The sequence below is a fragment of the Strongylocentrotus purpuratus genome, unplaced genomic scaffold, assembly GCF_000002235.5.
Source record: "Strongylocentrotus purpuratus isolate Spur 01 unplaced genomic scaffold, Spur_5.0 spur5_scaffold_18, whole genome shotgun sequence".
In the NCBI taxonomy this organism is placed as follows: domain Eukaryota; kingdom Metazoa; phylum Echinodermata; class Echinoidea; order Camarodonta; family Strongylocentrotidae; genus Strongylocentrotus; species Strongylocentrotus purpuratus.
In genome coordinates, this window is record NW_022145603.1 from 994,556 (window position 1) to 1,017,009 (window position 22,454).

The window sequence follows — 22,454 nt, forward strand, 5'->3', positions numbered from 1 at the left end:
ACAAATGTATGATTTGAATTCTCATTATTTCAGTTTCAGACATTACCATTTACTAGCCAAACTAACCTTTTAATTATAAGACGGTAATACAAAGTTGGTTAGCTAAGATTTGATACCAACATTGTAGACATATGTCAAGTTTTGACCAAAATTTACAAGGGCTTTCAAATTGTACAAAATTCTCAATTTCACCACTAAAATTGTATGGGCAGCACCGCTTCCTTCTCCACCCCTGGTGTTCCAACTTCAAAATGCTGTAACACCAATTGTGAATATATAACTTTAATAATTAGCAAGAAAATTACATTGTAACTCAAGTTCGAAAATGCTACCAAAATTGTTTGTATCGAAGAAAATTTTACTCTAGGATGGAACCAACATGTGCAGCGCACCACCTTTTTGTTGTCAAGCTCATGACACATGTCCTTTTACATGTAAAGATTTGCCAAGGCATAATAGAATATATAATGTCATTATTGTATTGCATAATCATTATATCTTTTGGGCAAAACAGAAGTTGTTATGGGCTGTAATTTTGAGAATCATTGATGTAAGAGAGTATTTTCTTCACCTTCACATTCTCCCTGTAGACTTTTTCTGTAGCCGTCGGCACACTGACACTCAAACGATCCGTTTGTGTTGACACACAGAGCTGACATAGTACAGTTATCATCTTCAGAGGCACACTCGTCGATGTCTAGATAGAAATATCAAAGCATATGTCAATTCATTTTGTGAGCAGAATTGTTACGCAAAAAGTAGAATGACAAGATATTGCAAAAAAAGTCACTTCAGGCTTAAAGTTGCTCAAGCGTGGGTATATAGAGGACAGGTCACAGACGTGCGATACCTATGCCATCGTCCAAACTTTTTACACAAAGGAGCGTATTATTGGCTCAGTGTTATGTAGTGATCGCCATCTTGCCTACTTCACAAATGACCGAGAATATCGTCCGTGCCCGATTTATCTCGAATTTCGAACAACTGTTTGTAATTTAGCTTTAAAATATCAAATGTATTGATATGTGATTAATTGAAAACATTATAAAATGCACATTATTATAGTTCTGTAAACATGTTTATTTACAATTTAATCTTGCAAGTTTTATTTGACATTTGATGGAAATTCATTGAGATTATATTATCGAAATATGGTCAATGTCCGGGCGTTGCTAGATCTTGCTTAGCAAGCATGCAACATACGCGTACATGATATTTCACTTTGTATGCACTGTACGTACACTGCAAATGTTCATGCAGACTTCATATGACTGCATTATGTACGATTATTATGGTATTACGTGCGGTACTCCCAAACTGCGCCAATGTAAACACTGAGTTTCCTTCAGTAGATTATGGCAGTTTCTGTGTGCTGCCCTCTATATACTCAAGCTTTAACATTTTTAAAAGAGGTTTTTGTAACCAGAGATTTCATTTGCACAGGCTCATTCGTAAACGCTCTGTAAAGTGCTAAACATTTTGTGCATACATAAGCATACCGACTTTCACTGTTTGTAATCATGATAACACACAGAAATATGGAGTACACGTAGGACCATTGTTGCATTATACCCACCTAGCTCGCCCACCTGTGACCAAATAGACTATTTTTATAATGTTATGTAATCATTTCATTAGCTTGTTTCGAATAATTGTATTTCAACAGTTACAACTCATATTGAAAATATAAATATCATTTTGAGTCATATCACACAACTACCTCCCAATATCTAGCAAAGGTACGAGCCATGTAGTTGACCTCTGCCAGGTCCCTCCCAGTGTATGTGACAGCCAGCATGACACAGTCAGTAGATGGTCCATGGTCTGTTGGCCCTTGCCAGTTCCCTCCCAGTGTATGTGACAGCCAGCATGACACAGTCAGTAGATGGTCCATGGTCTGTTGGCCTCTGCTAGGTCCCTCCCAGTGTATGTGACAGCCAGCATGACACAGTCAGTAGATGGTCCATGGTCTGTTGACCCCTGCCAGGTCCCTCCCAGTGTATGTGACAGCCAGCATGACACAGTCAGTAGATGGTCCATGGTCTGTTGGCCCTTGCCAGTTCCCTCCCAGTGTATGTGACAGCCAGCATGACACAGTCAGTAGATGGTCCATTGTCTGTTGGCCTCTGCCAGGTCCCTCCCAGTGTATGTGACAGCCAGCATGACACAGTCAGTAGATGGTCCATGGTCTGTTGGCCTCTGCCAGGTCCCTCCCAGTGTACATGTATGTGTCAGCCAGCATGACACAGTCAGTAGATGTTCCATGGTCTGTTGGCCTCTGCCAGGTCCCTCCCAGTGTACATGTATGTGACAGCCAGCATGACACAGTCAGTAGATGGTCCATGGTCTGTTGGCCCTTGCCAGTTCCCTCCCAGTGTATGTGACAGCCAGCATGACACAGTCAGTAGATGGTCCATTGTCTGTTGGCCTCTGCCAGGTCCCTCCCAGTGTATGTGTCAGCCAGCATGACACAGTAGATGGTCCATGGTCTGTTGGCCTCTGCCAGGTCCTTCCCAGTGTATGTGCATGTCAGCCAGCATGAAACAGTCAGTAGATGGTCCATGGTCTGTTGGGGGGGGGGGGGGTGTTTCCATTTACTGTACCGCTTCTTTCTGACCCACCTGACACACTCAAACCTCACCAACTTTGTTCCCATTCATTTTCTACACAGAGGCATTTTCATGAGAATATTTGTTGAACGCAGTTGCCATTCATTTAGATGTAAAAAGACTGTGGTGGCTCAGCAGGTCACATCTGAATGAGCACAGAGTTTAATATTATACCCGTGAAGACCTTCCTGACTTACCAAAGCATTCAATTCCATTTCCAACATATCCTGCATTACAGGTGCAGAGGTAGCTCCCAGGATTATTCTCACACGTCGCATTATCACTGCAATCATCGTCATTAGTGGAGCACTCATTAGCATCCTCACAGTAGGTACCGTTGCCGACCCAGCCTCCATCACACGCACATGAGAAACTACCAGGTGAATTATCACAAGTCGCCTGTGAGGCGCAGTCATTTAGAGATTCGTCCAGACATTCATTCATATCTTGAATATAGAAAAGAAATAGAAGGTGACAGCTAGGATAGGGTAGTGGTGAGCACAATTTGTCTTTCTTTTTTGCCCCCGAAAATTTGAAAATCGTGCCTACCGATATTTCGCTCAGTGGGAAGGGGGGGGGGGGGGTCGTAATGAGCACTAAATTTCAACCCCCGTTCCTCTACATTTCCTCTTTCCTACCAATGCCGGATTCCAACTACCATTCTACTACTCTTCCGCTCAAAGTCTTTATAGCACCGTATCATCATTATTATTATCCAATCACTGTCCTCTACTCTTCCTACCAATGCCAGATTATCCAACCACCGTTCTTATACTCTTCCTCTTTCCAACCAATGCCAGATTATCCTAACCCCATTCCTCTTCTCTTCCTCTTTTCCACCGATGCAAGATTGTACAGTATGCAGTGGGCTTTAGACAGTCTATTCATACATAATGCATATACATGACCGCAGTTAAGTGTTTTGTGTAAGCATGCTCACCAATAGGGGCAACCTTGTCAAACAGTGAAAGGAATTAATGGCTTTGTGTGAATCGCGACCAAACAATACTGAGCGTGGTCAATACATATTCACCCGCGTTCTGCCCGCGCAAATGTGGAAGTTTATCATGGGCGATACTGTACCTGTACAAGTAGTTCCATCTCCTACGTAGCCCTCATTACACGTGCATATGAAAGAGCCTTCATTGTTTCCACACGTTGCATCTGCATCACATGGGCTATCCACCGTGCATTCATCAATATCTGGGAATAAAGACAATCATAAGCTTAATTATCATCATCATCGTCATCACAATCTAATTTTTTACGAAATAGGGTGTTTGTGTTTGTTAAAGAGCATCTTATTGGCTGAGCAGCAATCACATGGCAATTTGTTATACGTGACCAAATATGCAAAATAACAGCCTCTTTTTGCAAAATGTACGACATACCGCATATATCTAAGTATGTGCATACCAATTGCCTTAGCCGCATGGATCTGACATGGAAAGCTTGATGGCTTGAACAAACCCCCAAGGTATGAGATCTCAAATACCCTTATACTTTTATGCGACACATATTGAATGCATATCGTTCTATATAAAGTATTATATTAAAAGTCAGAATTTCCCTAGTGCAATTCTATTTCAACGTCAGCATGCATACATTACTCAGGAATTTCTGAATTTGTCTTTTCATACATTGTGTTATACTGAACTCTGAAGCATTCAATATTTGTATAACGTAGTGCAGCTACATGTATTACCATGTACAAGCTTTTCTGCCTTTTGGTGAACGTGAACCTAATCATTGGTGTGCTTTTAAAAATCATTATTGTTATTAGGTGATACGTATGAAATATACGTATCACCTTTTGATTTCGTCAAGATTTTTCTTTATTATTATTATCAGGTGGGCTGTATAACGTACAGACCACCTTATAATTTCGTTAGAATTGCCTTTATTTATTTATTATTTATTATTAAATATTTTTCTTATTTCTAACCACTTTTTTGTTAGGAAGATAACTTGAAAATGGCTCTATGAAATGCCTTGAAATTTGGCACACATACGTATAGGCATATGTACAAAGCACAGAAATGTTTTAAACCTTGACCTTGACTGATGACGTCATCTAGGTGCCATTTTGTAAAATTTTACAAAAATCAACTCATGATCATATCTTCATAACCAAAAAGTATTTCTCATTTATATTTATCATGATCAAGGTCAATATCCTTCCGGTCAATTGCAAAATTTTAAATTGCTCCAAATCATCTCAAATTCATTTTGCATACGTTTCATGCCATTATATGCATTTTATAAAAAATCGCGCAAACGCGCATTTTCGTCTGTCACAGTCGAACTCAAAATAATTACCAGTCAATTTTTTTGGACAGGATATTTCTCATATTTGTCCGAACAAATTGATACCATGTTTATCTCTTTATCACTATAAATAACGGAATGAGCGTCTGTTCAAGGCGTATGCGCGAGTTTTGTAATACATAGCATATACTGGCAAAAACCTATGCCTATAAAAAGTCCATTATAGCTCTTTGGGATGCCTAGAGACTCCCCATTCCTTTTTCATATTTGGATAGAGTATGAGTAGGAGATATGATTTCATGTCTCATTTACATCGTGACGTCATTATAATAGCCTTGGAAGCCGAAATACGAATACTCACATTATGACGTCAGCATATTTATGGGAAATCGAATGTATCTCTGTAAATAATGATCGATTTACTTCTAAATTGTGATATGTTGTAGCTGAGACAATCCACAAGATCATTTCTAATATTTATTCATTTTGTTGACGTCATTATGGTGAAAATTGCGATTAAAGGCGACATATGTCAGATTTTTGCTAAATATGCGTGTTATGCCTATGGGAGGTGATTGATACTACATTCCAGTCTAGACTTGTTCATTATGTTGCGTATGTAGTGCGTCAAAATATCAGTTCAATGATTGGTAGGCTCTGCAATCAGGCGAAAATTTGAGCTTGTTTAGTAAATTAATAGTTTAATCATATAACAATTCTCTATCAAATACCTGAAGGGGGCGCTATACCACTTTTAATCATGGTCATCGTCATTTAAAACCAAAAAATCTTCATCATCAATATCGTCATTATCGTATTTATGAATATTATCATTAGATCATCATCGGCACACATTCATGATACAAAAATAGCTTCGTATTACCTAATTCGTCAAAGTGACGAATTAAAGTCTAGTTATCATTATTATTATTATTATTACCATGTTTATTAGTATCATTGTTATGATTATTATGATTATTATTATAACCAAAATTATCATAACCATTGTAATGATTATTATCATGATTCTTATCATTACTCTTACTTTTTCACTATTCATATCATCATCATCATCATCATCATTATCATTATTATCATTATAATTGACATTACTGACCTTCACAATTGATGTTATCATCTGTAATTGGAGAAAATCCGACTTCGCAATAGCACTGGTAGGAACCGATGGTATTATTACAAAGACTGTTGTTTTGGCAACCGTGTGTACCCAATGTGCATTCGTCGATATCTGAAAATAAATAAATGTTTCAATTTCCGATACAACTCATGTTATTAAACCCGACATCTGACTGCAATGAAGCCTCTTTCAGATGTGAAGCGGTGAAACGCGGCATTTTTTTTTTTTTTTTTTTTTTTTTGTTCTAGCATTTATTTATTCATCTTAGGTAAACACTTACTTTAAAACTTTTGTAGAAATTTTGATCTTCAAAATCAGGACTAAATGAATACATGTCATAATAATTAAAGAAATGATTCTCTAAATGTACATATACAGTTAACAACTAAATTGTTCATATCCTTACAATGTTTTGCAATTGGTCACGATTTATATATTTCTTGATAATGGGACATATTAAGCATTTTCGACAAATATTCAACAATGGCCCTAGTACAATCAGTCCAACTTTCATTCTTCAGTTACGAAAAAACATAAAAAACATCAAATTTACAAGGACTATATATGAATAATATAGTTGTTACTGTACATGTACTGTCACAAATAATACTGTGGTGATTCATTGCGTTGAAATTATGCTTTATATGAAGGGTCAGTCTAATGTATAGCATATCCTATAAGTTAAACAAGTTTCAGTGAATTGCATTATGAAACTGTGAACATAAATTGACATAAACATAATAATAGTCACATTTGTAAAGCGCTTACTAAAATGTTTCTAAGCACTTTACATTGTAATTATCATTACCATAGTCATTGGATTCTCTGGATTATTATTGTTGTTATTATTATTATCATTATTATCAGTATTTGTATTAGTTTAATGTATTATTGATACTATTATTATCATTATTATCATTATCATTATTATTATAATTATCATTATAATTATCATTATAATCAAAAGATACTTACCATTACACCTTCTTTGATCCATATCAAGTGTAAAGCCATCATTACATGTGCAATCATATCCATCAAGTCTGTTATCACAGTTCTGATCACATTCATTAAGTGTGTCATTTGCACACTCATCAACATCTAGAAAAAAATCAGCAAAATACAATGTCATCTAAATTAAAGCACGCACAAAACTGTCCGTTCCATGAAAACTTGGGGGCTAAAATCGATACTGAAAAATGAAGTTGAGTTCCGGTCATGCAGTTACAAGTACATTACGGAAGAAACTGTTTAGAAGCAAAGGTGAAAATTCAATGAGGTAATACATAATAAATATTGCATGCAGTGATGTTTTAGAATCATCAAAACAACAAGGCACTCGCAAATTGCTGAAAAAAACACACCGGAGTACCGGTATATGGGTTATGAATTAAACAATGACAAATGTACATGTCGCACTATGATAATCAGTCATGGGAAGGATACAGTTTGATATAGTATCATGATGTAGTAGAAAATCATAGATGACTTTTTAAAGAGAATACTAAAAACACTTTATTAACAAGTGTTTTCTCCTGAATGTGTTATTTTGTTTTATTTTAAGCACCTTTAGGTTATTTTTGTCATCAATCTTTTTTATTTTCGGAGGCTTGAGCACCATCTGGGTGAAAATGTTGCTCACTATAAATGACTACATTTCAACTGTTGTAATTATTATTATTATTATTGATGATATTATTATTATTCTCATCATTATCATTATTATCAATATTATTATTATCTTAATTTGTATCATGATAATTATTTTAAAAATTATTGTTACTTCTATGGTAAACAAAGGCATACCAAAGCAAGTTAATCCATCTCCTGTAAGAGACGGTGGGCATGGTCCACACATCGGCATAACTGAAGGTGGCGGTAAGTCAGAGCAGAAAACACCTTCATAACAAGGGGAACCTTGACAGGAGTCGAAGTCTACACCACAGTGATCACCTGACCAGCCAACCTCGCATGTACATGTGACAACCTGTAACACAGTCATTAAATTCAATCCATTGATGTTTCGTTAACATAAAAATAAATATTTGAACTATGCATGGTTTGGCAAGCACAGTCAAGATACCCTCCCTTTTCACCTAAGATCCTAACTGATAACAATTTGAATGACCAGATGCCCATTTTTTTACATTTTCATTCAGCGACTCATTTATTGTTAATTGTTTTTGCTCACTCATGCATGACTGGTATAATTACAAATGTATATCATTTTAAAGAGGTTTAATTTTATGTTTATTTTAATTTATGAAAGCTAGGTTAATATTAAATACTTATTTTAGAATCTTAACTATAACGGTAATAGTGTCCACTTTCTTGTTTTTACTGAGTGCAATATCATATTTACTATTTAAAATGGATAACACACATAAACAGTACATATCAAAGCCATGAAAAAAAAGGAGATGAACTTTACCTTATGAAAACAAATTATAAAACATGCAATGGATGGGTAATTAGTTAAGAAACGTTTTGTACAAATCAAACAAAAGCAGGAATAACAAAATTAAAATGTCATGTATGAATAGAAGTGCTAAGAACATTCTGACAATTTTTCTAGCTATTTTCCTGTTACGATTTACAACACCATAATCTGTATTTTGGCAAAACACAGTCACACAGGACTCTGGAAATAAACTCAAGGTAACTTCAATTGCTTTTGTGCCACCTTTTGATAAATGTGCAAAACATTACAATGGATGGTTACATAATTTGAACATGATTTCTAAAAAGAGTAGTAAGGTGATTATTTGTAAGTCTCTGTGACTGTGTTATGCATGGAGATATGGAATTCTTCAGTAATTTATTTTTGTGAAATGAAAGTGTTGCTGTAAAAATAGGGCAAAGTGATTATGCAAATTACTTGCTTGAGAAAACATTGACAAAGTTGTTTAGGTCATACAGAAGAAACATCGGTATTGGTACACCAATAGAAATTACAAGCTGCGTTAAAAAGAAAATATGTATAGACCTATTTGTGTGATTTTTAAAATTATTTCAAAATGCTAAAAAATACATTCATATTTTCAAGATCTAAGTTTGCTGCTACTAACAGTGAACGATTGTTTATATGCTTTTGTTAATATTTGTCCAGTAATTCCATATTTCTACTCACGGTAAAGCCATTGTTGTTGAGATCCTGATTTGCTGCTAAGATGTCAAAGTTGCATACTCCATCATTGGAACACTGACAGACTCTGACCTTGTAAGTTAGTAATGTACTCGCTCCAAAATCATCGGTTGCTACGATCTCAATCATAGAAACATCTAAGCTTGGAGGAGTCCACGTGAACAATCCAGTATCTGCAACAGTCAAAGAATATAATAAAAATAATAACAATAATAATAATAAAAACATGTAATAACAACAATGTATGACACACAATGTGAATCTATCCTCCGGCAGTGGCAGCGATTTTTGTGTCATCCTTATGTTCGAAGGAGACACAAAGATCCCCTCTCCCCTCCCTGCATGAAACAAAAGGATGATGTAGAGATTGCCACTAGTATAGTACTCAGTGTTATTATAGTGGCCTAGACTATCGTCAAGGCCGGCTAGGAGCAGCATCACCAAATAATATATGTGGTAGATTAAGGGATAATGCATCTCTATAGAAAATTTGAAAGATATCTGTCCAGAAATGTGGCAGTTAGAGCGCATAAAAGGCATACCGGTATGACTTTTGGCCCTATAAAGGACTGAACAATGAGAGCAGCATTACCCAAAGTGTAGATGTATAGATTATATCAAGACCAAATAACCAATGTTTATCTCTTTTTTGGAAAAAATAATATTTCAATATTTTATACCTAATCATGGAAATGAGGGATTTGGGGGCTGACATTCAAAGACAAAAGGTCATGTGACTTTGTAACGGTAGGTCCAATTTTTGAACATGTGTCTTTAAAGATATGCAAGACTCTAACGGAAAAAGTCATGAAGTAGCACCATAAAATATTGAAGCATTACATAGTAATCGCGAATGTAGAGGGGCAATTTAAGGGTTAAGGATTCTGGAGGAAAAAACATCAGATGACCTTTGTGTATGATGAAAAAGAGAATACGTGCATTAACAGATCATGGGTAAAATCCCATTGGCAGTCTGTGGACAAAAAGGCAACCGATAAACGGTTTTGAAAAATTCAGCATTATGGTAATTTACGCAAATAAGGTCATACAATATACAGTTTTACAATAAATCATTAATTCTTCATATATTATTTACATTAATTTTCATTACATACATTGAATATTCTTTAGACCATTAAGAATAATAGTACAACAAAAAAATTTGGATAGGCCAGGTTGTTCCTTATGTTATCTATTGCTTCACTAATTTATTATGTATATCATTGTTTTTTTAACTTATATATTTTAATGTTTAAGTGGTGGTCATCCTCAGGGGTTCCAGAACAATCAGAATATTCGCGGAGGGGGGGGGGGGGAGTTCCATTGGCCCCCTCCCTGGCCTGATAAGGGTTAATGTGCTCACAAATTACCCAAGATTCTAGCTTCTTTAGGCTCCCAATATTTGGTGCTCACAACATTCAAGGAATTCCTTCCTACAAATTTGAAGACTTTGACAAATTGTTTTAATGAAATCATTCTTTTTCATGATCGTCTAAGCTTTACAGCTTATATCTGATTTTGTATTGCCATCAGAGCATACTGGATTAAAAGATGAATATTAAACGTCACTAAAAATAGACAATAAACTGCAACGTACTTTGGTCTATGGTTGCGCCAGACTGAGCACCCTGCAATGAATACTGGACAACATCTTCGTCATTTGGATCTGAAGCTGTTATTTGTAAGGTAACTGTTTGGTCAACAATTACACGCAGTATACCGCTCTCTGACAGTGCATCTGTCGAACTGGTCTCAATGACAGATGTGATGTTTGGTGGGAAGTTATCTATAAATTAAATGAAAAACAAAATAATAACAACATTAATAATATTAATAATAATCAAAATAATAATAATGATAATAATAAAAGTAAAATAAATATTGATGAAAATAATGATAATAATAAGAAGAATATCATTTCATTTCTAAAGTGTGTTTTGATCTGATAAAAAGCGCATATATATATAAACATATTTATACTGTACTAGTGTATTTTGCATGACGTTTCGTTAACGGTAGGAGGGGGTGCTTAAAAATTTGTTCTTTCTAAGTATTGGTATTAATTTTATTATAGATGAAGAAAATTACTACGAGCTGTAACTTACTTAAATCCGATAGCTGTATTTCAAAAGCATTATTAGAAGACAATGTATCTAAACCAACTGATGGATCAACTGCTAGGGAATCAAAGAGGCATGCTTCACTATCCCCACAAAACGCTAAAGCTTGTGCTGCCAACTCCGGATCTGCCGCAATCAGCTCTGAGAGGAAGGGAGGGATGTAGGAAGGATCATTATAATAACTCCAATCCCAATCGCCGTAATCGAAGAGGGATTCACTCGGTGAGATCATCCCTTCAGAGAAAAGAAATAAATAAAAGATAAACGGTTAATGTGACACCTGTATATAAAGACAGCTCAAGGGGGGCAAGAAAAGTGGTCTTTAAAGGCAGGTGGTCTTTAGAGACAGATTGCTTTAGAGCACGATCCAATAGGAAGTAATTTTCAATACACCAGTTTACGGTTGTGTGCGCCATTTTAAACAAAGCCAATGACCTAGAGGTCATGTATTTATGCGTAAATTAAGATTGCGCCCATGTAAATTATGATGATATGCCTACGTGCTGCATTGTGCGCGCACATCATCATTTGCATGGGCGCAATCTTAATTTACGCATAAATACCACTGGTCAAAGGTTATTGGCCCTGTTTCAGGGCCAATGACCCGAGGTCAACTGTCTGCGCATGCGCACTGATACAACTGTAAACTGGTGTATTTAAACTAAATGTCATTTGAACAGCTAAACGCTAACTAGAAAAGCTGGAGACAGAAAGTTATTGAGAACCTGCTTTTGAAAGGACGATTTCATTGTCGCACCAACGGTCTCCAAGCTATGATGGAACATAGATGGATAGATACACTCTAGCTCTTAACTCACATATTATGCATCAACACTCTTGAAACACGTCGGCCTCAGCCATCATAATACGTGAATTAACTATTGCTTTGTCGGTGTCACAGATATGTTTGATTAATACAAACGGACCAGGCATTTTTAGTCAATAATTACTCCACCAATAAACATGTACTAGGGTGATCAATTTATAATAATAATAATAATATTCTGGGTTTATGTATACCATTTCATACATCAATAATGTCTCTCAGCGCTTCACAGATACATTTTTACCCCGTTCATTCGATTAAGGCTTTGCCTGCTCACAATGTACATTCTCCACACCATGTGGAGCATTCCAGCCAGGTGCCACTCAACACCGCCCACAATATTGAGCAAACTACAATGACTTTTGCATTTCTATGTTTACAGCATGAATCAAGCATTTGATGTATTCAAAACTAGATGGAATTCGACTGCGCGCAGTCAAAAATGATGCCTCCTTCATAGAGCAATTTTACAAACCGAAACGGAAGAAATTTTTCAAATTCAAGTCCAATTGTAATCCATAAACATTTTCTCAGAATATCGTGATTACAAGCAATTTCTCATATACATATATGACCCTTTGATCTTTGACCTCATGACCCTAAAATCTATTCAGTTCATTGGCTCTGCAAGATGTCCTGAGTTAAATAATAATCCATCTGTCAGTTCTAATGAGAATGTTTTCACAAGCTATTTTTGCATACATAATGAGCCCATGACCTTTAATCTTATGAACCAAGAATCTACTCAGTTCATTGGCTCTGCAAGATTCATAAATGATCTAAGTTTGGCAGGAATCCATCAATCTGTTCTAATGATAATACGATCACAAGCTATTTTTGCATACATAATGAGCCGCATGACCTTGACCTTTATCTCATGACCCCAAAATCTAATCAGTTCATCAGCTCTGCAAGTAACATACATGACCTAAGTTTGGCAGGAATCCATCAATCGGTTCTTGAGTTAACGCGATCATGAGCTGTTTTTGCATACATAATGTGCGCTGTGACCTATGACCTCGTGACCCCAAAATCTTATCAGTTCATCGGCTCTGCAAGTAACATACATGACCTAAGTTTGGCAGGAATCCATCAATCGGTTCTTCAGATAACGCGATCACAAGCTGTTTTTGCATACATAATGAGCCCTGTGACTTTTGACCTTTGACCTCGTGACCCCAAAATCTAATCAGTTCATCGGCTCTGCAAGATACATACATGACCAAAGTTTGGCAGGAATCTATTTATCGGTACTTCATATAACGCGATCACGAGAACGGGACGTACGTAGAGACGTACGTACGGACGGACAACCCGAAAACATAATGCCTCCGGCTATTTCGTAACGGAGGCATAAACAATTACGAAATGCCACTATAGACTTTTTGCACATTTTGTAATAGATCTTTAAAAATAAAGCATCAAACAGTAGTATCTGAATGAGTAACACAAATTCAAAGTACTCAAAGAAAATGTATTTCATTTGTTGTTTTTTTTATTTGTGAGATTGAATATATATTGTGACTTATCTGTATCATTTAAAAGAGTAATAAATTGTTCACAAATTTAGTACACATCATATGGCGATATGTAAGACATGCTGAAACAAGTACAGGAATTTGGAAAAAATTGTTGGGTTTTGGAAGAATGTTGAAACAAGCAAAACCCCTTCACACAGTTAACATTAAAAATAAGTTACTCACAACTTTGTCCAAAATCAAAGATATCTCTCTCTGTCAGGTTTCTCTCAGCCGTATCCATGATGATGGTTCCGTCCCGGTATTGGAAATCATCATTCTTATCACCATTCATGAGGCCTAAACAAAAAGACAATAATTATAATAATACAATTAATGATGACAAAAGTAATAATATAATAATGATAGTACTATCATAAATAATAATAATAATAGTAATAATCATAATACAATTATTACTCAAAATAGAAATAATAATAAAAATGATAATAGTAATGACAATAGTAATAATAATGATAGTTACAATAAATGTAGTATAGTATTAATGACTGTTTTGAGAGAAATAGTTGTTTTTATACGCTCAAGGGAAGGTTAGAATTGTGCTATTACCCGAGGCGTGCCGAGGGGAATAGCCCAATTGTAACCTTCCCGGGAGCGTATAAAAACAACTATTTCTCGAATATTAAAGCAGTCATTAATACTTTTATATGCCAAAAAAAAAAAAAAAAAAAATTTGTCGAAGATGGGATTCGAACTCTTGCGTATCAAAGGCGATGTTACTAAAGTCAGCGCCTCAAACCGCTCGGCCAGCGCGCTATGTCACCATGTACAGTAGTTTTCTTTAATATATACATTAAAATGAATTGAAAACGGCTTCGCGTGGTCGATGCTTCGCCGCTGCTCCATTAAACGGGCCCTTCTTTTACTTTTGCAATGCATATTGGCACAAACTTAGATCAAGATCTATCGGCAGATTTTTTGTTTTTGGAAGTTTATTTTCATCTTCATGTCAACAATGCAAGATAAAATTGTCGGTAAGATCGATCGAGATTCAATTGTATTGAAATTACCGACCAATTCTTCGCACACGTACGGTATCCTCGATCGCTCAGACCATTTTTTAACATGTAAACCTATGGGGTAACCATGGAGACTGACCTATTTTCCCAATAACCATGGTTATAGGGATTTTGAACTGTTTTTTAACCATGGTTACTGGGAATTTTCGGGAACAGTTAAAGTTCATGAATGCAATTTCGACCAATCAGATTGCTGGATTACTTAAGTGAGGTATATAATAATTTATAATGTTACTTGTTAATCCTCATCATTTTTAATAATGTAATTTTTATTATTATTATTATTATTATTACACTACTAACCGAATAGACCATTTCCAATCCCTCCAGTAGCGTATTCTCGAGGAACAAAACTATTTCCTAGTAATATCCCGGTTCTGAAAACCACACGAAGTCCGGAGCTAGGTATGTCTGGTAGTTTGAAGGTTACAATGATAGCAGTTTCACTTTCTGCCGCCTCATCATCACTGTGTAAGTTGAAAGTTGGATCAGCGGAATCGTAGCCATCTGCATGAAGAAATACATTGATCTCGTGAAAGAATTTGTTATAGAGGAATTCATCCACAAGTGAATAGTCTCTTGATATGACTTCTGATAATGTTACTGGTACACAAAAGAATCGGTCGTAAACGGTCAAAGTAAGAAATATTCATTTGGGATGAAATAAATTGGATAAATGTCATACAGTGCATGTCATACGGGCCTCAGTGCATGTAATCGCCCTACATGTATATCATTATAAAACTTGAGAAAGGTTCCTCCCATCAAAACAGATATTGTTAGTGGCAACGATACACATATTACACTCCAAAACAAGTGTCCTGTATTTTTCAGGTATTTACATTGTATATCAAAGCATATTTACAAGTTCTTTGAGGTGAGGAAAAAAGAATAATAATTTGCATTTTCATTTTATAGTGGGTATGTACATTTATATACACTTGGATATACATGTATAGTACCCTGAAAGGCCTGTTTACTAAGTCTATGCATGCTTTTTGAACAATATTGCTCTTGACAACTAAAAAGAGAAACATGCATAGATTGAAATACATTAGTAAACAGGCCTATCACAAGTTCCAGCAGTACCTGCTTCAAGAGTTGATATATCGACTGACGTCTGGTTGACCGAGAGTAGCAGCTCTGTTCTATCATCATTTAAAGTAAATGATACCTATAAAGAAAAACCCAAATTCATGTAATCAATCATCTTCATTATCATTTATCATTCATTTATTTTTGGGGGAATAAATTTCCTCGGGAGGGGGGGGGGGGGGGGGGGGGGGGGGGGGGGGGGGGGAAAGGGTGGGGTTGTAATTTTCCTGGGGGGGGGGGGAATTTTCCGGGGAATTTTTGTCCTCTGGGGTGGTTGTTCTGAAGGGGTAATTTTCTGGAGGAGGGGGTATTTACTAGGGGGTAATTATCCTTGGGGGTTTACTGTCCCGTTCGTAACTGGCTGAGGGTGATTGTCCTGGGGGTAATTGTCCTAGAACCTAACAATACCACAATCATTGTAAAGAACTTTGTAACTGCTTTTAAAAGTCTAACCTGAAGACAGTCCTTTTCTTAAAAGCATACACTAACTAAATGTGTAGAATTTTTACACAATTCGTCCTTGTTTTCACGAAGTGACGGTAGTGAGGAACATTGTCACGCAAAGTGAATGCAATTTTTTTTACTACCGTCACTTCGTGAAAACAGCGACAAATTTGTAATTTTTAATTGATCCTTTGGCGGTTAGGAAAAGAAACTGGACAGATGGCGCATTTAAGGGACATTATTATTATTTTTATTATCATTATTATTATTTTTATTATTATGATTATCATTATAAGTATTATTATTAATAATCATTAATTTTATTATTATCATGTACAGTAAAGTGATTAAGAGGAACACTTCTTAAGAAAGAATTCTCACGTTTGTAATGCCTTGTGTCGCAGCGAAACCCGTAAAGACGGTCCCTGTGTTGACAGGTTCACCATTCCTAAATGCTACGCCGGTACGAGTCTGGAGAACAAATGGGTCATTATTGTTGTATTGCATCATAATGTACTCGCCAAACCCATTGAAGCTGTACATCCTCCCATCAAATGTTACAAAGTGTGGGTCACCAGATCCCTGAGCTAGAATGATAATAATGAAGAGAAATAAAATTGTAATAATATTAATAATAATATTAACAAAAAGTAATAACGATATGAATAATAATAATAATAATAATAATAATAATACTATATGGTTATTAATGGTTATTAATAATAATGTAGTGTGTTCTTCTGCTACCACAATTATTGGATTCAAATACGTCAAAATCTGCAAGATCGTCAACAAATGGTGAAAGACCGTAACAGATCTGTGATTAATATAGGTATGTTGTGGAGTGTATAGACTAATTGCATTTTTGTTTTTTATTTTATTCAATATATATATATATATTTATATAGGCCTTGACCTAGATTTATATAGACTAGGTCTAGGCCTAGACCTAGTCTATATATTTTTTTTTTCTGGCAATTTTCTGAATTGGATGACGAGCGCGCGCCTGCCTGCACCCATGCCCACCATCGGTATGCACTTGTATTGTGCAGTGGTTTGTCGTGAATTCTGTGAAAAAGTGTAGATTTATACTAATAATAATAGGTCTAGGGTAGCGCGCCCAGTATTCGGTCAATTCCCAGTATTCGGTCAGACAGCCGTTTCAACAGCTGTAACAATTAAAAAAATAATTTATGAGCCACGAAACTTGCACAAATCAGGCAGCTGAACAATTTTTCTTAACTCTCAAAATTAAATCAGATTTAGGGCCCCGGAAAGATCTCCAACTTAGCTCGAAATTGGTCAGTGTCGCACAACTTTCCGCACTTCCGCGTTCTCTTAGCACATGCGCTAACATGCATAGCCATATGTAGAAGTCTATTGCGAAACAACTACGTGTGCAGTCACAATGAATTTAGTATGTGTGTGGAGAGAATCACTTCCGTGTTCGCTCCATTGCAGCGAATTTGCAAATGACGCACTTGCCGATGTGCAAGAGGTATTTATACGATACCCTTGCCATGCGGTATCGCTCGGCCAGTATTCGGTCAACGCATTGACATTCAGTGCTTTATCGCGCAATTGTGTGAAAACAGTGCGCAAATACGCTACGCTCCTTTGCAACAGAGATACCAGGCACAAATTGCGTGACCGAATTCTAATCGGCGCGACCGAATTCTGGGCAGAAAAATGCTCCGTCTTCTTTCGGAAGTATTTTGCTTATCATTATTCTATATTTTAAGTGACTATAAAATCCTGTTAGAAGAATAAATTTCTTATCTTTTGATGGGTAGATTGCCAAACAAATGAGGTAAGAATTCAAAATATTAGTGATTTCCCCTTAAGTGACCGAATACTGGGCACTCTACCCTAGTCTAAGTTAGATCTAGAATGTTTTTTCCGAAAAATACTCCTCAAAAAACAAGAAAATTTACACGAAACAGGTAAGAAACACAATGATTTTCAAATCATGATCTTTATTTGGACATTCAATGAATATTTACTTTATTTTTGGTATGTTTTTAGTAGAGTATCTCCACGCCGGGGTTACGGGCCATATTTTGGATAGGTTTCTGAACAAGCGCCGGATATACTCGCCATGATGATGAACATTAAAATTATCAAAACAGTGGGACAGACTAACATGACACTGTTATTAATGCGTGGGGCTGGGCTTACTCACAGATTTCACAGGAAAGTACATCAACACTCACAAAAAACTGCGTGACGTGAGCGCATGGACCTTCTAGTCACCATCAAAGTGAAGCGTTCCGTACACAATTAGACCAAGACGAGAGATGCATCATTCCAGTAATTTAGATGGGTTTATTCAAGGTTATAGGTCTAGTCTAGACCCTCTAATTTCTATCGAGTATTGTTGATGACGGTATTGTTTTGCCCCTAGATGGCGCTATGGCAGCATGACAGTAAGGATACTCCACTAATATTAAAGGTAATGCAAAGTTTTGGGAAATTTTGAAAATTGGATGGATAGTAATTCTGTTTTGCCCCCAGATGGCAGCATGACAGTAAGGATAGGCCTATATACTCCACTAAAAGACAAATTTATACAGTGAAACCAATTCATGAAGATCAGTAAAAAAAAAAAAAAAAAAAAAAAAAAAAAAAAAAAAAAAGGAGATATTTACCAAAAGCGGTCTTTATTAAAAGGCTATTTCGTTGTATTCATCACTGACATTTCGACACTTTAATGATCATGTACAATTATTTTTTTAATTTTTTTTTTCTATGAGCAATACAATGTATTATACTGCTTTGGAAATTGACTCAAAATTTGCTGTGCATTTTCTATTTCTGCTCATGTTTAATGTGTACGTAATTCCTATACTTGATTTACAAAAAGCAATCTGAATCAGAATATATTTTTCAAAAATTTCCAAACAGAAACAATGAACTGCTATATGGGTTAATTATGATTGTCTTAATAGACAAAGAACTCACCACCATTGGGAGGGTTGTATCCGTCACAGCTTGCCTGTGGGCGACGCTCCTCATAAAGATCACAATATCCCTCACTCAGAATAGCCCTTTCACAGCACATTTGTCTAGGTACAACGTCCTCACCTAAAACATTAAATGGATTTCAGGATAATTTATTATTAAGCAGTCCTTTACAGTGTACCAATCATCAAAAATGTGTTCTTATGTGTGTCAGTAAATCCTTGTGTTGATGATATATATTCAAAATATGGGTTTCAAATATTACTGTATAAAATAGAGATTGACACAACCTTCAACATCGACGCACCTGCATAAAAAGCTATTTTGTTTATATAGTAGGATGTAGAGCAATTGAGTTGCTCGTATAGAATCGTCTTTAATTGCTTGTTCACATACCCACTCTTAATCCTAACGCTGAACCTCAACCCTAAATCTTTTACCCCAAATGTAACCCGAACCCTCACCCGAATCTAAAATCACAATTGTATTACATCATCAGACACCAGTACTAACATTTGGTTATTGGAGAAGAATGGTTAATTACTGAGAGCATGAATAATTATGAGGTGGTGGTATATTCGTTGTATTCTTCCAACTTGCCACTGGATCAATAACAAGAGGACACGATTTCAAGATTGTTAAACAACGTTTTAACACAAGACTTAGGCAGTATAGTTTCTCAATAAGGAGTGTAAACAATTGGAATGCCCTGCCTAAGGAAGTAGTCAATGCTACCACCATTAACCAATTCAAGTCATCCCTAGAAAGGTATTGGAGAAACAATCCAATAAAGTTTGAACCATACTTGAGACGGGAAGCAACAGTAAAGAGGGACAAATAAGCGAAGCTTCCAGTCTCTACACCCAAGTATACCCAAGTAAGTAAGTAAGTAAGTATATAGCCGTATTTAGTCGACCGTCACTAGCAAATCTGTGACAAATTCACGTCCCGCAATTAGCTTGAACCCAAGTCTGACTAAAGCTATAGTCAGCAGCTTTATGCTTAGTTTCTTCATGCACTTGACTGTACTTCTATTTTGTTAGCCCATAGCATGCAGGTGATGTGTTTTTTTAGGTTTGATTTTATACATTGTAGCTAGACACAAATTATCTTTAAGGTGATTGGTATTTACTGTTTGCTAATGTGAGGCATAAACAGTATAATATTGAATATAATGTAGAATACATATATACATGAAAGTTAATATGCTTAGCACTACAATGTATTGAGCTTCTCCAGGCATATCAGCTCAATTATTATGTTAACCAAATGATTGGTGAAAGGCAGCCACATGTGATTCATTTATTTAGATTATCACATATCTATATACCGGTATATACATATAATATGAATATAGGAGTGACATGTATAATGTAGAGAGAGAGAGAGAGAGAGAGTGAATGGAGGGGGCGAGGGTACTCAGATTTTGTTTGGACGGGGGTGTGACTCTCAAGCTCAAAACCGTATCCATTTTCATTAGTCATTTTGGCAGAAAAAAATACAAATTTGTAATGATTTTTCTCGAAATTTAGGTCAAATTTTTACCTGCAAACACTGACAATTTTGGAACAACGGACCCATGTTAAGCTACATTTTTATTAAAAACGGAATCCATGTTTAGGGATTCTTTATTGAAAAAACTAAATCATTAGAGCGACATATCCCCATATGTCTTAAACATATGTGAGTACCTAATATCGATTGACGACTGATCACTGACTGATCAGATCTCTAATGCTTGACGACTATATCCCAGCGTTTTGATGAAAGTGGGGATTTTTAACAACTTTACATTTTCTACAGGCTGATATTTCCAAACATATAAATGAAACTTACTTTTCCATTCATCATATGGATCGTCATATCTTCTTCGAGATCTGGGAAGTAAGAGTGCATGGAAATTGCTGGATTCCCATAGGTTCTGGTAGTCTGTGACTAGAGCACCACTAATATAGGTACAGCGGAAACCCTCATCACCATCCGTGGTTGACTGGAAGCATTGCACTGAATCTAAGCGGGCGAAGGGGGTTGGGAATGGGTAATGGAGGGGGCAGAATGTGGAGAAGGGAATATGGAAGGGGTAGGGTGTAGGGAAGGGGTTAGGAGGGATTGGGGGTTGGGAGGGATTGGGGGTTGGGAGGTGTCGGGGAATAGGTTAGGAAGGGGGTCGATAAGATGTACAAGTAATAAGGCTAAAGCCACGTACATGTACATTGAGATGAACCCAAACGTTTAAATAAATAATGAAACTTGTATGTTTGTTACAATAACTATAATGATATCATGAAAGAGTTTCATCAGGATGGTTCTAATAATGATTTTAAATTTCTGTTATCACATCGAAACAGTTTGTTAAATTTTCCTTTTAAAGAACTTTAAAATCATTATAATTGAATCCTAATGTTAATCTCTGTGAGCAGTAACATTTACATGAAAAACTGAAATAATTTCCTCTTTCGGAAAAAATAAGGAAAAGTTAAGTCTTAATATATATGTCATGTATCAATATTATGGCTTCATGTGTTTATATAAAGCTGAACGAAAATTTATAAAAAAACAGTTCTCTCACAGCACGACTTTAACATATAAATTATTATTGAATTGAATGTCGATTTCAACAACATAATATACACACTAATTTTAATGATATATAATTTTGGGGGGTTTAAAAGTTGCAAACAATAATTCATCATGCTAGGCAGCAATTGCTGTTTATGTTTGAGGTCAAAGAGGCAATATTTATAGCAAACATCAGTCATCTTGGGATATTTTCGAGCTTACTATAACTAGCACTGCTGAAATCAGGATCGTTGCCCCTTGGAAAAGTACATCTTCTGAAGTTTACGTCTCTTCTAGCTTGTCTCCTCGAACAAGGGCACACAGATGCATCGGAATAGGTGTAGGTGACGCTGAGGTCATTCTCATACCAGATCAGACACTCAACACATGGGTTGACAAAATCGGCACCATTGAGGTCTAGGCGATAAGTGTAGCTGCCCTGAGTATACAAATGTCACACAACAACAAGTTTAAAGTAAACTGATCATTAATACACAAACTATACTCCATGTAAGATATGACTTGACATCACCTCTTAACACAAAATATAATATTGTGAAACACATTTTGTGTTAATCTGCATATTGTAAAAGGGTAATAATAATAATTATGGACATTCCTATATTTCACAGACCTAACTAACTGGATCACATGTGATTTCTGCAAAGGTACTGGTGACCAAATTTGTATTCCGTATTCATCTCAGGTTTGTTGTTTATTTAAAGTGTATCA

At 36.0% G+C, this 22,454-nt stretch overlaps 1 protein-coding gene across 1 annotated transcript in view; it reads right to left on the minus strand.

Moving 5' to 3' along the window:
• The window catches only part of LOC579271 (fibrillin-2), a 73,794-nt gene extending 51,639 nt beyond the window's left edge, over positions 1–22,155 (minus strand). Inside the window, exons 1-16 of the mRNA XM_030989021.1 lie at positions 21,945–22,155; positions 21,000–21,173; positions 19,164–19,286; positions 16,584–16,789; positions 15,753–15,837; positions 14,967–15,170; positions 13,810–13,923; positions 11,266–11,514; positions 10,758–10,946; positions 9,146–9,333; positions 7,822–8,002; positions 6,991–7,116; positions 5,995–6,126; positions 3,693–3,812; positions 2,807–3,055; positions 572–697 (exon numbers count right to left, since the gene is read on the minus strand). Coding sequence (XP_030844881.1) covers positions 572–697; positions 2,807–3,055; positions 3,693–3,812; positions 5,995–6,126; positions 6,991–7,116; positions 7,822–8,002; positions 9,146–9,333; positions 10,758–10,946; positions 11,266–11,514; positions 13,810–13,923; positions 14,967–15,170; positions 15,753–15,837; positions 16,584–16,789; positions 19,164–19,263 — 2,269 coding nt within the window. The 5' untranslated portion in view covers positions 19,264–19,286; positions 21,000–21,173; positions 21,945–22,155. The remainder of the gene's footprint in view (positions 1–571; positions 698–2,806; positions 3,056–3,692; positions 3,813–5,994; positions 6,127–6,990; positions 7,117–7,821; positions 8,003–9,145; positions 9,334–10,757; positions 10,947–11,265; positions 11,515–13,809; positions 13,924–14,966; positions 15,171–15,752; positions 15,838–16,583; positions 16,790–19,163; positions 19,287–20,999; positions 21,174–21,944) is intronic.
• Positions 22,156–22,454: the final 299 nt, after the last annotated feature.